Below are 17,348 nucleotides of genomic sequence, written 5' to 3' on the forward strand. Positions count from 1 at the left end.
CAGATTGACGAGCGAGCGGGACAGGAGCCCTCTGGAGCACGGAGCGGCTTTACGGAGCATGCTCTGACACACACACACACACACACACACACACACACACACACACACACACACACACACACACACACACACTGTTGTCAACACACAATCTTGTAGAGTAATCTCAGTCAGTGGCTCTTGTCTGGGAGGTCCTCATGCGATGTGTGTGGTAACAGTATAAACTGTGCATAGGCATGCGAGTGTGAGTTACTGTGGTTATGGGGACGGCATGCTCTCTGTCGGTCTGAAACTTTCCTTGGAAGATCTTGCAAAAATTTGGAGCTAATTACCAAAATGCCAGGTAGGTACACATTTTTTGCAGTAAATAGATAGGTGCAAAGTTAAAAGAGGTGGTGCCATGATTTTTTCGCCCCTATAAAACATGATTATCAGGTATTATGACTAGTAAGACACCTCAGGGTGACATGCGACCTCGCCCTTAAGGGCGAGGTCGCGCCAATTCTTGACTATCTGGCCAACCACAGTGTTTCTCTGACGATTCTAGTTGTTATCATTCTGGGGGGAGTTTGTTCATGTTTTTGTGAGGGTATCAACCCTAGGAGACACGGGGAAACATGCAAACTCCACACAGAAAGGCCCTATCGCCAACCCCATCGAGGGTGTGAGCGATGGGGCCTAAACATGGAAATGTGGAGAACACTATATATGGAGATAGTCCAGTCCATCATGTCATAATGGGACTACCGTCATAGACAGTAGCCATTGTTAGGCCGGAGTCAATGGCTGTGTCTATGACGGTAGTTCCATATGACATATTGGACTAGACTATCTCCATATATAGTGTTATCCACATCTCCATGTTAGGACTCATATATGGGCATAAAAAGTATGTCATGTGACATCACTTCCTGTACAGACAGTCAGCCATTGACTCCGGATTAACAATGGCTACTGTCTATGACGGTAGTCCCATATGACATATTGGACTAGACTATCTCCATATATAGTGTTATCCACATCTCCATGTTTAGACAGCCAATGACTCCGGCCTAACAATGGCTACTTTCTATGACGGTAGTCCCATATGACATGATGGACTGGACTATCTCCATATATAGTGTTATCCACATTTCGTGTAGCCGCCCTGTACAGGAAGTGATGTCACAACTCGCTGACATCACACTGACATCACAGAGGATACGGAAGGACGGTCACGAGGATACGGAAGGAAGGAAGGAAGGAAGGAAGGAAGGACACTCAAGCGACACGATTCTTCAGAGTATATGCGACCTTCGGTCGCAACAACAATTATACTAGGAGGAAGATTTTTTCCAAAAAAGTATACAGAAAGAGTTAAAATTGGGTTTTTATGTGGCCACACCCCCAGTTCATTAAGTATGCATGGATGTCATGGTGGGTGGTGGTGACCCAGCTGAAGTTAGCCACACCCCACAGTGTTGGGTGAAAGGTAATTAGGGGAGGAGTTGATTCTGTGATGTAATAAGTATGTGTGTTTTTTAACTGACACTTTTGACCACAAGGTGGCAGCCTCCAAGAGAAAACAAACAAATACCAAGAGAATACGTAATTGCTCATAAAAACCACACCAGGGGGTCTAATGAAGTACTTTCAACTTCCTAGACACATGAAAAACAGAGAAAGTACAAAACTATGGCACGACCTCTTTAAGTACTGTACTTGAGTACAATTTTGAGGTATCTGTATTTTACTTGATTATTTCCAATTTGCAATACTTTTACTTTTACTCCACTACATCTCGGATCCAAATATTGTACTTTTACTCCACTACAATTATTTGAAAACTTTAGTTACTAGTTACTTTGCAGATATAAATTATAATATTATAAAACATACATTAACCACTTTAGCCCTATTATATACCTAGACTATTTGAAAATAGCCGATCTACAAGCTCACAACGCGTCGCATCGCGACATGTTGTGAGCTTGTAGATCTGCTATTTCCAAACATTTTGTAATTTTACTTTTGGTTCTTCAAGTACATTTTTACTCAATGAACTTTTACTCAAGTTCATTTTGAATTCCGGACTTTTATTTATATAACAGAGTACATCTACATTGCAGTATTGATACTTTTACTTAAGTAAAAAAATTGAGTACTTTTTCCACCACTGAAAACTGTAGGTACTGTATGCCGGTCCTACCACTTCACGGTGGCCGTGAAACCCTCACCCTTCTCGATGGAGCCCTGAAGCTCGCCTATGGCGTCGGCCAACAGCTTCTCCTCGAAGGCGGACAGCTTCCCGAGCCCGAGGTTCTTTTCAACGCCATTCTTCCCGAGGAGGAGGGGGGTCGAGAAGTACTCGCACGCCGTCTCCTCTGACCTGACGAACGCGCACTCCACCACGCCCTCTTTCCCGCTCATGGCTTCCAGCAGGGACAAGGTGAAGCGGGCCCCAGCGTAAGCCATGGAGAGGGTCGCAGAGCCGGCCCCGGCCTTGGCCTTCACCACCTCGGTACCGGCCTCCTGGATCCTCGCAGTCAGTGCGGCCAGCTGGTCAGCGGTGAACTCCACTTTAGGCGTGCACTGTGAGATGAGGGGAATGATGGTTTTCCCCGCGTGGCCGCCGATAACTGGCACGCTGACGCGTGCCGGGTCGAGGCCCTTGAGCTCTGCGACGAAAGCGTTGGCCCTGACGATGTCGAGGGTGGTCACGCCGAACACTCGGTTGGGATCGTAGACCCCGTGCCTCTTCATCATCTCCGACGCGACGGGGACCGTGGAGTTGACGGGGTTGGAGATGACGCAGACCATGGCGTCGGGGCAGTGGCGGGCACAGGCGTCGGCCAGGGTGGCCACGATGGAGGCGTTGGTGCTGAACAGGTCGTCGCGGGTCATGCCCGGCTTCCTCGGGACCCCGGCGGGGATGACCACCACGTCGCAGCCTTGGAGGGCGGCGGCGAGCTGGTCGGGCCCCATGTGACCCGTGACCCGGGCCTGGGTGTCGAGGTGGCTAAGGTCGGCCGCCACCCCGGGGGTGTGGGCGATGTCATACAGGGAGAGGCGGCCCACCAGGGGGCTGCTCTTCAGCAACAGGGACAGCGGCTGGCCGATCCCACCCGACGCGCCGAGCACCGCCACTTTTGCGTTGGCGTTCTGTGCCGACGACGCGGACAAGCTCCGGGATAGGTTCCGGGACAGGTTCCTAGTGATGCACGTCATGGGTCTCAATGTGCGGGAGAACATTCTTTCGTTTTCGTTTATTTTACTCGAACCAGTTCCTGCTGCTGGAGTGGCGTAAAATCAGAACTTAACGGACGATGTCTGTCCGTAGGTGATTCAGGGATAGCTTCAAGTTGACTATCAGCAGAGTATGGATCTTAATTAATCCTGTATCGTATGGTCACCGTTGAGCCCCCCTGTAGGATGCAGAATGCTCAACTCTTATGGCAGGTCCTTAAAGAGATAAGAGTCTTGACCTGCTTCTTATGTATGCTGCCTGACTGCTTGATCTTGTCATTGCGGAGTTCCATCCGTCAGCCGTGCCCAAATATGGAGTCTATTATGACATATCAGTACTGTGATGTCATATACTGAGGGATCTCCATATATGAGCATGAAAGGGACAGACAGACAGACAGACAGACAGACAGACAGACAGACAGACAGACAGAGAGTGATCCGTCCATCCACGTATGTGACGTACGCCTTCTAATGGCGCTCAACTTTCAAATATATATCACAGAATGAAATGTTTCGGTGCTGAACAAGTCACTTGCGCGTTTGTGTGTGCGTGTATGTGTGGTTTATGGCTAAATGTTGTTTGACTAGAGCTCACTGGCTGGTATTTGCAAAGAGACAGCCTAGACCTTTAGAACAGCCTTATAGAAATGTCAGGCAGCAGATAAATCACTTGTGTGTTTATGCACGTGTTTATTTATGTGTGTGTGTGTGTGTGTGTGTGTGTGTGTGTGTGTGTGTGTGTGTGTGTGTGTGTGTGTGTGTGTTGACCGGATGACAGGGCTGAGAGATCGAGATGCTCAGAGGAGGCGATCGAGGGCATCACACATAAACACAACGTCTCTCTAACCATATCATTCTCTCTGCATTATTCAACCTGTTGCCCTAGAGCAGTGGTTCTCAACCTTTTCAGGCCGCAACCCCTAGAATAATCATATTTTAACTGGGGACCCCCCTACCTTACGAGCACTAAGGGTTACATTTTGTATAACACGGTTCTATTGTTGCGAGGCGTTGTGAGCATGTAGATCTGCTATTTTCACAATGTCTGCCTCTAATATTTGACAATTTGGCCAATGTTTAATTTGTCATTTTAAAGATATTAAAAGTCCTTAAATTGTCACTTTGGAAATGTGCAGATGCCCTCTATACACTTAAACTTTATGTCGGTTTGTTTACTGTTGAGTGAGAAAACAATGTTTCACATTAAGTTAATAATCCGGGGACCCCCCAAAATAATGTGGGGACCCCCCTGGGAGTTCCGACCCACAGGTTGAGAACCACTGCCCTAGAGATGGGGCCATTTTTTACTTTTTGGCAGTCTTGGCTCTAACCCAAGCGTCTCTCTCTCTCACTCTCTCTCTCTCTCTCTCTCTCTCTCTCTCTCTCTCTCTCTCTCTCATTCCTTCTGTCTATCCATGTCTTTGCTCACTTTCATGCTTTCCCTACAGCTGCATTCTTTCTGTCCCTGTCATTCATTTTGTCATCCAGACCCCAGATGCACAGTGACAGTGACAGACCTGCCTGAATTCCTACTGTTTGCACACATACACACTCTCATGCACACTCTCATGTGGTGTAAAGTAGTATTTCCGTTTTCCAATACTTTTACTTCTACTCCACTACATCTCGGATCCAAATATTGTACTTTTACTCCACTACATCTATTTGATAACTTTAGTTACTAGTTACTTTGCCGATATAATAATATTATAAAACATACATTAACCACTTTAGCCCTATTTTATATCTAGGCTATTTGAAAATAGCTGATCTACAAGCTCACAACATGTCCGTCCCATCGTGACGATATTTTAACATTTAGTACTTTTACTTTTTGTAATTTTTACTTGTAAGGGTGCCCTCACACCAAAGTACCTATGAGAGTGGAATCCGCGTTCCGCCAATGCATTTCAATGATAAGGGAGCGTTTTTTGCAGAAATCCTCTGCTGGCATGAAACCGCTTCACTCGTGTATTGGCGGAACGCGGAATCCACTCTCATACCGGTAGGTATTTTGGTGTGAGGGCACCCTAACAGAGTATTTCTACATTGCAGTATTGATACTTTTACTTGAGTAAAATAATTTTGTACTGTTTCCATTCACTGCTCATGCATTATTTAACCTGTTACCTGTTTTTTTTTTGCTTCTATCTATTTTTTCTTCCTCTGTCCTTTTTGTCTTTCTCTGACAGCCATGCATTCTCACAGGCTATATTTACACAGACACATGCACACACACGCACACGCACACGCACACACACACACACACACACACACACACACACACACACACGCACGCACACACACTGAAAGACTGTGTCATTTGCTGTTGGCAGTGCCCTATTTTCACTGTTTAACCATGGAACAATAGCACCTGGGAAATGCAGTGTCTAAGATCGGAAAGGCAACGACGCGAATCCCTCTGATATCAGTGTTCTGGGAGTTGGAAGAGTGACAGAATGTGTGTCAGATAAGGCCCATGCACGCACGCATGCACGCACGCACGCACACACACACACACACACACACACACACACACACACACACACACTCGGGCATAGACATGTGTGTACTCTGGCTCTACACTTTTACTGTGCACATAATATTGATCGTATATCCTCCTTGAATCTGTCAACTCCACTGTCGATTGATCTCAACTATCTCTCTCTGTCACGCTGACAGGAGAGTGGAGGCAGAGTCAGGGCAGGTCACATTTAAGTCTTTATTGGTGACCAAAACAGAAGGAGCAGGCAAAAAACGAAGGCCCTCATTTATCAAGGTGGTGCAGATCAAAATTTGGGCGTATGCTACACCGAAATTTAGGCAAGTGTCGGCATTTATCATTTCAACTTGACTTTGACGTTGGCGAAGGGTAGGATCAAATCTCACGTCAGGTTCTGAGGTAGTGTAGGATTCATCTTACACCTTTTATTCCATTGTAGACATGCGGGGCAGCATTGTCTAACTACTGTATCTGACACATGTATCCACTACAAAATATATAGCTAACACACTAATAAATAATCCCTGTGAAAATATAACATTTTATAAAAGCATATACGTAGGCTATCATGGGCATGCACACATTTTATTTCCAAGTTACAATGACAAGCAATTATAATCTAGCGAGATTGGAAGCAATCTAACACTTTAACAGGCTTTAACAGTCATTCGGATAAGATTGCCCATCTGGTTCAGAACAAGCTATAGGTCAGGATACGACCACTTATGCGAGTCGGAAGCGGCGCGGCGCTTATTTTCGTGGACCGTGACTGAGGTATCCAACTACAGTGAAGTGTGTCCTATATTTAATGAGTATGTGTTAAGGATAAACCCAACGCTCCAAACCTTCAGATTATGACTGCCTCCTTGTCGGTATCTCTCAGTAACATTGCATGCATGGCAGCCTGTGGTTTATGGGAATACATGATTGCTTTATTTTTTTGTGTAACCACTCTAACGCCGATATTGGGTTAAATTAATATATTCCATTCGTGACAATTGTGACAATGACGTGGTGTCAGTCACTCATGTAGGCTGTAAGATTACTTTACAGAATAAATGTTAATAATCGTTCCACAGTGAACCAAATGCTGCTTGGCTTGGTGCTGTGTGCGTGCGTGTGTGCGTGTGTGGTCTGTGTGGGACGCAGACATAGGAATGAACTTGAAGCAACTGCAGAGTAAACTCTCTTCTATTGGCTTTTCTTTCGTTGTTAGGTCTTATTCAGGTTGTTCTAGTCGTAAAATCGGGGCGTTTCGAGAAAAATTAAGGGTGTGTTATTTAAATTTCAGTCTGCGCATTTATCAATGCTGAGATCAAATGTACACCAGGTGTGTCTATTTAGGACGTGTTGGTAAATGCCACTTGAACGTTGGCCTATGCAAACTTTGGGGAAAAAAAATAGGCTGTTTTTTACACTCCATTGATAAATGAGGGCCAAGTCCAGGTACAGGCAAAGACTAAACACTTTAATCATTTTGCCTCGAAAAATACTGACATCAAAAGTCCAGTTTTTATCTTGAAAATGAAAGTAAGTAGCCTGTTTTCTATTCAGCAACAGTAAAAAAAAATCGTACATAATTTGGTTTAAAGCTTTACAAAGCCCCTTTCGACTATCTTGAAAACCAATTCCAAGACTGCACTCTGTCGAGATAACAACTTGCACCTTTGTTCTCTAGGCCATGGTTATCGTAATTGTGCATCAGCACAGTTTTGTTTGAAAGTATTGTATGTGTGGGAAACAAGAGTCTACTTTTAGATCCTTAGGTTTACCATTTGTCAGGACTTGCAGCGTATTGTACACTTCGTCTATTCCTTTCCCACTATGCAAGTGCCTTCTTCACTTTAGGATCGTAGTACTTCCTGTTGTTATCAGAGGTGGATGTTCCGATTTGATTTTTTGATTGTTCTCCTCAGTATACTTGCGCCTTGCTTCACTGGCTGACGCAAGTAATTACTTGGCCCTGTCTTCTACCCTGAGCCATCCTAGACTTGCAACATGTGTTGGGAATAGGTGGGTCATGGGCCCCAGGCCCAGAAGTAGAGGAATCAGTTTGTTTTGGGAGATTTGAAGCTTTAGTGACATTGAAATGTAGGAGAACCAAGAGGTGCAAGCATGGTCAAAGTGGCATTGAATGAGAGTAGTTGACAAAAGAGGACAGATTACCCCCAAAATCTTGTTCTTTGATTTATTTTTTTATCACCTTTGATGCCATACTTTCACCTGTCCGTTTGTTGTCAAGAATACATCCCAAATTGGTAAGCAATTTTAGCTTGAGATTACTATATCTGTGCGTAGCGTTGTTCCGACACACATTACTCTGATGTTGCATTCGTCAGTCTCTCCCCATTACTAACCCTATCTCTAACCCTAACCCTAAGCCACATTGTCGGAGTAATGAGACGTTGGACTGACATATTCCTCCTATACCATCAATTCTGACCTTAAAATCTTGTTTTATTTTTTTTACCATGTTATAATGACAATTTGTTATTGGAAAGCAAAGTAAAGATTTAGCTTGGAGCTTGGAACTGAGAGCCAGGAGTGCTGAGAAAATGTTAAAACAGTTTGCCACAATCAGTTTGTCGATAATGAGCGGTCCACTTGAAATAAAGCTGATGTTTGAAGTTTGTTGTTGCAGCCTAATTGTTTTAGTGCCTCTCAGAGCTTTTCTTTCATCATTCACTTTCACTGATCATTAATTTGACTTTTTGAGTTCTGTCAGGTTGTGTTTCCCACATTATTATTGACTGATTTGATCCGTCAACTGAATTGAATGACTGAGAACAGGAATTGATGCCAACAATTGACAAACCCCTTTCAGGGACTAACTGGACACTAATTGTTTACATAGGAGATGCGATCTAAGAGAGTGCTTGTTTTCGGTGGAGTCTCAAGCGGACTTGAGCCATGTGATTGATTGGTAGATAGATAGATGGATGGATGGATGGATGGATGGATAGATAGATAGTATTGTTTGGTGTTACAGGTGCTGTCCTGCTGGATAAAGACCTTCATCTGACACGCACGCACCACGCACGCACGCACGCACGCACATGCTGATTTCTGGTGTTGTGTTGTAGCTTTTAGTCGAAATTTAGCAAAATGCAATACTGTACTTTGACTTTTCTTTTTATGCAAATGCTTTTCATTGGACGCTGCCCCCCCCCTTGTGGTAGACTGCAGGATTACACCAGTAACTGAATAGCCTACTGCCACATCTTTGTTGTCAGTAGACATCTCTTATTTCCATATTCTATTTTTTTATTCTATTCTATTCTATTTATTTATCTTCTAGGGTTCCCTGGCATAAACATTTTCAGATGGGGTCCACAACCAAATATATATAGCCTACATTTGGGTGTCCTTTGACATGAAAATGTTTGAGAACTACTGTCATAGACATTTGGAATGCTTTGTGTATGTGACGCCAAAAGACAAAACAGCTGGTCAAGCTTCACATGACATTACAATATATAATATAAATCGATAAGACAGTAGTAACCCCTAAACCCAGCAAAAGTTCAATGAGTTCAGTGGACCTTTTCTGTAACCCCCAAACCTAAAACCCATAAACCATAATGGTTGGATTAATAATAGTTTTTGATTAAGAAAGACGGCCAAGGCCGCTGTTACGTGGACTGGAGTTTGTGGACGCTGGATATTAAAAGCAGATGTCAGATTCGTCTATGCTGGTAAGACTGAATACATTTTGATATTGATTGAACTGTGGAAAAGGTTTGTGTGTGAATACTGTATTAACAGTTTGTAAAAGAGGATTTTAAGTGTGACTGCAGCGAGTCACTGACTGCAGTCAGACCAGAGTCACCAGACAGAGTCACCAGACGCGCAGTGCACGTTATAGCCTATTATTTAATCATCAACGTAGCCTACTTATGTAATTATCTAAAACACTTTCACAAGCCACAATGTGGCTTAATTTTATTAAGGGTAACAAACAGGCACGCTGCATGCACTCACTGCACATGCACATTATAACACGTTTGCTAGTGAGTTTAAATCAGTGGCTTCCTCAAAGAAAAAGAAACGAGGCGAAAAAGCATTGAAAACATAAGGTTCGGGCCTCGGCTCGGGTCGGACGCTTTTTCATGATAAATGCTCGGACGTCGACTCGGGTCGGACAGAAAACTGTCGGACACGGGTTCGGAACGGACAGAAAAAATGGGCCCGATCCCAGCTCTACTGCCCATGGGGTATCTTTTTCAGATGAGGATTTCTTCTGTCCAGTGTGTGGTGACATATTTGAAGATCCGCTTCTCATGTCATGCAGCCACACTTTTTGTAAAGCCTTCATTCGACTTGCGTCAGTGCAACCAAACTTGCAATTTCCCAGAATAACTTTCCAGTTAGGCATTGGTCCAAATTGGTCCACTTCCTACATGCCCGCCCACACCATAGGATAGGATGTATCAAGTAGGCACATTGGCCGTCACAATTAGTTCATAATGAATGAGACCATTGTGATTCCCTCTGTGTATACCAGTCTTCCAAGGTTCAGTCGTTCCACTTCTTGCTTAACATTTAATGCATTTCTTCACCCATTAAAGGAGATTTTGGCCTAGAAGGCTATCTTACCATTAAAACTACTTATTTGCTTTGATTTTGTTTGTCAGAAGATGCAATGTAGTGCATTTTGGGGCCATCTGCCTATACCCGACCAGGGCTTCAGACAGGAGCGATAGGCTGAATTATAAATCTGGTTATTTCTGTCGCTTGAGAGTACATTTTCTCGCCACATGTCTGCCGTACATAATGCCTCTAGTCAGTAAACATTGTTTATTCCCACCCAGTGCCTCAAATTATTATTACTAGAAGCTCGGCCGCTGGGCGTCTAGTCGGCGACCTGGCCAACTCGGGAATGATGTAAATAGGGAATGAATGCACCACCATTTAATGCAAACCCCATTATACCTGTTGTCATACAACCTGTTTTGACCATCTGTTTGTCTGTGTCCCTTTTATGCCCATATATGGAGATCTCTGCTCTTTGGGCGGCCAAGCGTCTAGTCGGGTGCCGGCCTACTCGGGAACGATGTAAATAGGGAATGAATGCCCCACCCTTTAATGCAAACCCCATCATAACTGTTGTCATAGGACCCGTTTTGACCATCTGTTTGCGTGTGTCCATTTATGCCCATATATGGAGATATCATGCCCATATATGGAGATATCTGAATGTATGCGTCCATTTTATGCCCATATCTGGAGATCTCTGTATTTGTCTGTCTGAGTCCCTTTTATGCCCATATATGGAGATCTCTGCCCTTCGGGTGGCCAATCGTCTAGTCGGGGACTGGCCTACTCGAGAACGATGTATATATGGAATGAATGCCCCACCCTTTAACGCAAACCCCATTTATCTGTTTGCTTGTGTCCATTTATGCCCATACATGGAGATATATTTCTGTCTGCGTCCATTGTATGCCCATATATGGATATCTCTGTATCTGTCTGTCTTCATCTTGAGCAGTAATACGCAGCCTGCTTGCTTTGCCACCCATGGGGAATGATGCCCCTCCGGTTGTTAGGCAATACCCATCATGCCCGTTGTTCAGTTGGCGTACGTGATGTCAGAGCCCTTTATGATGTGATGTCACAATGAGTCTGCGCTTGTGCTGATTTCCTCTGGAACAGCCTGATGTCAACAATCAGCTCCGCATAAGGAGATTCCGAACGTTTCGGGAAAACCGTTCATCGGGTCGGGTCGAGGCCGGGCACTGCACTCCGCGCCGCGGCGGGGAACGCGCGTGCCGAATCTGAAGCCGGTGGGATGAACGGTTCGGTGGGATGAATACGTGGATTACATACGCACAGACAGACAGACTCACAGAGACTTCTCGCATTTATAGTTAGATTATTGTTGTGAAGCTGTGAACTTTGAACTCACATTGAAATCTCATCTCTCGAGGAGATCTTGCATCTTGTGTCTATTGAAAAAATAACATCTGGACCATTCTTTGGGGTAGAAAATAAGGACTTTTAAAGGTAAGATAGCCTTTTAGGCCGAAATTCTCCTTTAATGCTGTGGTCACTCCTCAATGTGCTTTTGGGTCTCATCAGTCCCCGCTTTACCCTCTGACACTAATGGCCGTTTGAACGCTGGTGATGGTCGATGACAGGTCATTAGTGGTTACCTGCATAGCAACGCTAATCCTGGCAGGTCCAACATGTCTAGTTCATGGAACTTGTTGATGTTGCTCTGGAGAGGACTGCCAGGTACAACCCTATCTCCTGGTATTGTGTTGCTGAAGTGAGCCATGATAACTGGACCATAGCCTCCTTCAATTAAGTGCACAACACAATGTTATTTCCAGCATCTTCTCAAAACTCTGTTACGAGTATATGCAAGTATTCTCTCACAGCAGAAGCAGCTGTCGAATGATCTGTAGCCACAAGGAAATGTGAATGTCAAAATTAAACTAAAAGGTTTCAGCAACAGATCAATGATTGGTCTCCAGTGTTGACTGGGCATTACGTACCGTAGAATGACTGAAATGGCAGGGACTGAGCTGTTTCAGAGGTTTGAGAAAGTCCACAGACTTTACTTTTACAACAAAAATAATGCATGAGTAAAGCAGTTGGAGTAGAACCGCTGCTCCTACACTTGGAAAGAAGTCAGCTTAGGTGGTTCGGGCATCTAGTACAGATGTCCCCCAAGCGCCCTCCTAGGAAGGTCTTCAATACACGTCCCACTGGGAGGAGACCCTGTGGCAGACCAAAGACCAGATGGAAGGATTACATCTCCAAACTGGCTTGAAAACGCCTAGATATAGTCCCGGAGAGAGTAGAGGAAGTTGCTCGGGATAATTAAGGAACTCTGGAAATCTCAGTTGGAACTGTTACCTCCGCGACCCAATTCCGGATAAGCGGTTGAAGATGGATGGATGGAGGAATAAGAACAATAACAATGCCTAATAAAAACAATATTGAGATGATCAGGCAAAATCGATTAAATATTAGTTTGGTTTGGGGTCTGGGGCCGACCAGTGCATCAGTAGGGTTGGTTTTTACCTTGCTTTCCTCAACATCTTCACTATCAAAATGATCTTCAACCTGTAGAGGCATCGGCTTTGATCTGGCTGATCTTCTGACAGGGGCTGTGGCTTTATCTGGCTTCTGTTTTGATGGAGGCCTGTTGATGGGTGGACTCCAATGCAGCACATGATCTTCACCATCCATCTCCATGGCAACCTTGGGTTTGGAGGACAATCGTTCTCGTCCTGATATTTTGCCCCTGACTGGAGGCCCCGGCACCTCATCAGAGGTAGTGGACCCCTGTGTCTTCTCTTTGTGTGGCCTAGAAAGGTCAATCCTTCCATGGGCACCGCTGGTCAGCAACTCCTTAAGCTTGTGGTAGTCAGGCCGTTCCTGGTACCCCAGAGATCTGACATACAGTAGGAAATTGGCCAACTCATCTGTACTGGCTGGACTCGGGGACAGATGCTGGACGGAGCCTGGCAGGTTATCCATCAGCATGGCCTTGGCCTCCTGTACCTGTGTTGGGTTCTTGAGAACTGCACCCCAGGGAAGTGTTCCACACAGCCAGTGAAGAAGACAGAAGCCTAGAATCTGGAGGTCCCCACGCCTGGATGGAGCGACTCCCTTGTGTGCGTCCAGGCTGGTGTATTCAATGGTTCCATTGTGGCCCTTCTTCGGGTTCTCCTTGTACTCTTTATGCAGTCCGTCGGGACAGTACCTGTAGGACAGGCCGTAGTCTGCTAGGTACACCTTGTCAGGGTCTCTGTGACCCAGCATCAGATTGGCCGCTTTGATGTCGGCGTGGACGTACTCATTGTCATGGATGTACTCCAGCACGTCCACCAGTCCTCGGCCGAGCTGGAGCACCATCGCCTTCTTCAGCCGACCTTCAGTGTGCCGGCTGGCCTTCTGCAGGTCACTGCCCAGGCGGTCCATCACCATGAAGCGGTACCTGGTTCCATTGTGATCGGCCAGCCCCGATCCCCAGTAGGTTGGAATCCCCAGAAAGTCCAGTTTCCTGCTTCTCGTCCATGCCTGTATGCTCTCTTGCTTGGCTGCCCTCTGGTAGAACTTGAGCTCTGAGAACAGGGGCCCGTTCTCGTGGTATTCGACTTTTATGACAAAATCGCTGTCAGCCTCAACAGGCGTGTCCACGTCTTGTGAGGCCAGATAGATCAACCCAAAGCCTCCTTGACCAATGACCTTTCCCAACCTCCATCTCTTCTTTTCCGAGTCGGTGAGTAGAAAGCCTTCTGGGAGTGGTTTAGGCAAAGCCCTTTTCCTTGGAGGTGCCATGAATCTTTAGAAGTGAGGCAGATGTGTTGTTAAACACAGGCTATATGTGTCTTCTGTGTAAGCTCTCCATCTGACATGCTGAAAGCAAAACAAAAACAAGAATGCTGGTTCCTCATTGGCTAAATGTTACTCTGTAAACTCAGAGAAAGATGCAAGTGTGGTTTGCCTGTTTATTGTTTGGATAGGCAAAATGGCATGTGAAGCTTGACCAATCCCCTGGAGTTTATCGAGTAACATTTAGCCAATGAGGGAGCATAAAAGGGGACACACACCGACTGCGGACGGCGCGTGTCAAAACAACTTACCCCAATATTTTCACCTGAACATACCCACACCAGAGGCGTCAGATGTGCACAGGTGCGCGTTCCCGCCTCGCCGGCTGCTCCGATACGCCACTGTTCTATTTTCCAGGCGTTGCCTTGTGGTTAAAAATGTTCGCGCGCCGTCCGCAGCCGGTGTATGTTGCCCTTCAAGGTGACATCACGACCATGCTGGTTCCTCATTGGCTGAATGTCGCCCTTCAAAATACAACATTATTGGCGTTGATGTCATATGTCCTCCATTGCATTGCCTCAATGTCGATATCCAAATACGGACACCCGCATCCTCCAAATTAATATGGACACTTAATATGGACACCCCATGGTAAATATGGACATATACCGTAATCCCCAATTCGAATTTATATTACGTCATGACAGGACAAACCCCAATAAGTGGTAACAGTCCACAGGAGCAGAGTGGAACAACTGAATTCTTGGACTCCTCTTTCCTCGGCCCAGCATCAATAACAACAGTGTTCTGACCTGACATCCTGAAGACATTGCTTGCCAAACCTTGTGCCATTGGAAAGCAAGCTTAACTTTGCAGTAACAATTGACATGCTCCTGACAAGCTTAGTTAGTCCACATCGATTAATTGCCTCTGAACACATGGTGGTGAGAGGGTAAATACATAACATAAATATATATTCTATCTCCTTGCTTTTAAGGGCTCAGCTAAGATGTGGCAAAGTATTGTGCTCACAGTGCTGGTCATCCAGGCCACGATTATGTGTGTCTTGCTCTTCATACTTTTTGGTTGGTATGTAGTTTGGCAGCTATTCCTGTCCAAGTTCAACTTCCTGCGTGAACTGCAGACAGAAACTCAGCCATCCAAAACCAAGACTGAACATTCTGCTCATGTTGCTGGACGGAACTGGCTCCAGAATAGGAAAAAACATGCAAAGAACCATGAAAGCAATGTTAAAACACATGCATCTGGTGGCTCAGGGGTAGAGTTGCGGAGGGTTAGAACACAGAGGGTTCCCGAAGAGTTCCCAGTTCGATCCCGGGCTCCCCCAGAGTTAGCAGGTGAAAAGTTAACCTGCCGACGATACGGAGCGCCGGGAGCCACGTCCCCATGGAGGGGGGCCATGTCCCCTCAAGGGACACAGGTGAAATGTTAACGACGATACGGAGGGCCGGGAGGTAGCACCTTAACCCTAACCTCAGTAAAACTAACATGGGTGAATATCTAACCTGCTACTTTTTGGTGTAAGTAATCAGTAAAGCAACTGAGTTATTTTTTAAATGAAGTAACTAGTAACGGTAACTAGTTACTGTTTTTCAGTAACTAACACAACACTGTTGATTATAAATATAATATTGGTGAGAAAACTATTAGTATAAAAACAAGATGGGTCGGGTACAATAATGGAGTGACTTCACGTGACCAGTCTGTGACATATCTATGAAGTATGATTCCATATTTGGGCAAGGCTTCAAGCCATTCCAATGTCTACAGTAGCTCTGAAAGGGGGGGAATCGATGCGGTTAAGGTTAGAGATATGGGTAGTAATGGGGAGAGTCGGACGAACGACAGTAATGCCTGTTTCGGAACAATGGCGTGCACCCCTCTGAAAAAGGCTATAGCTATTAGCAGAGGTACTGCCAATTGCATGGGCAATGAAATTTGGTGCGCAGACCCTCGCAGACTCTTGTGTGATATCTGCCACTCCCTTACCTCTCTTGTGCATTGCCTGGTTAAAAATGTATGCCTTAATAATGCACACAGAATAATAAATGAAAGCATAATATAAAGAAGTACAATACAATGCAGGATATAACAACAAAAAGAGTCAACATCTATAGTCTGATCTGGAGGAAATAACAGCATGATGGTAAGACCATAACACATGGCAGAACTGAACAGTTCAGTTGGCTCTGCTGTGTTTGCACACAATCTGTTCTGCACAACAAACAGATGATGGAGGAGTAAAATATTCTGGGGACATTTTGTTCTCATGTTCTCTGTGCGTGTGTGTGTATGTGTGCATGCGTGCGTGCGTGCGTGCTTGCGTGCGTGTGTGCGTGCGTGCAGCGTGTGTATGCCCGTTCATGACAGATTTTCTCTGTTTTCGAGAGGTCTCTTGAACACATGTTACCCCGTCAGAAAGAGGCTTCTATAAGAATCGTGATGCCACATTCATCACGCCTAACCAGTTTATCATTGATCTAACCCAGGGGTTCCCAAACCTTTTTGTCTCAGGGCACCCCATAAATATTCTTTTAATCTGAGGCACCCACATTATAATTTTCACTCCCAGCACCTTAGCCTATTTATAGCATATCGTCGTTGTCGGGTGGAAACCTTATATCTCCAAAACCGTTCCTTTTGTATTTATCATCTAACAAATGTTCTAATCTTGTGAAAACAGCAGATATATAAGCACACAAAGCCTCTCATTGCGAGGCGTTGTGTGCTTGTAGATCGGCTGTTTTCACTAGTTTTGTGCGACGGTCTTGTATGATGAAGCAGGGTTTTGCTTTACCAAAAGACGTACTCATTTTTTCTGCCCGACAGTGACAATATTTTAGTGATTATGTTGCGAGGAAAATGTTGAGATAATAGGCATTTTGGTTAAAACTGACTGAAAATAACTTTGTACTTCAGGTTTAAAATGATACTAAATATTTTGTCAAATGTCCAAATAAAATCAAAATTTTATCAAATGATCTCGCGGCACCCCTGGACTGCCGTCACGGCACCCCAGGGTGGCCCGTCATGCCCCGTCACCCACTTTGAAAACCCCTGTTCTAACCAACAAGGTCATGATATGGAATTACTTCAATTTTAATAGAGATTTGCTTTTGTTTTTATCTACAGGCATCTGGTAAAAGTATTTGTGTGCCCAACTATCTCACACAACTGTGCAGATGGTATGCAACTAGGGCTGGTTGTCACTCAAAGTGAAGATGAGGCCATTATAGGTTATTTAAGGGTCTGTTGAACTGTTGAAAGAGTTCTTCAAAGAGATGTATTTTGCTGGAAGAGGTCAGGCAGG

The 17,348-nt window shown here is 45.0% G+C and overlaps 1 protein-coding gene across 1 annotated transcript; it reads right to left on the reverse strand.

Annotated features, from left to right (window-relative positions):
- Positions 1-12,105: 12,105 nt before the first annotated feature.
- On the reverse strand, positions 12,106-14,023 carry LOC308290194 (serine/threonine-protein kinase VRK2-like; the record flags this gene model as incomplete). Its single annotated transcript, XM_080731969.1, has 2 exons — positions 12,106-12,132; positions 12,761-14,023. 2 exons carry the CDS (start codon positions 14,021-14,023, stop codon positions 12,106-12,108), a joined length of 1,290 nt encoding a protein of 429 aa, XP_080588095.1.
- Between the last annotated feature and the right edge of the window lie 3,325 nt (positions 14,024-17,348).

The sequence above is a fragment of the Nannobrachium achirus genome, assembly GCF_963921795.1.
Source record: "Nannobrachium achirus genome assembly, chromosome: 8".
NCBI classification, from domain to species: Eukaryota; Metazoa; Chordata; class Actinopteri; order Myctophiformes; family Myctophidae; genus Nannobrachium; species Nannobrachium achirus.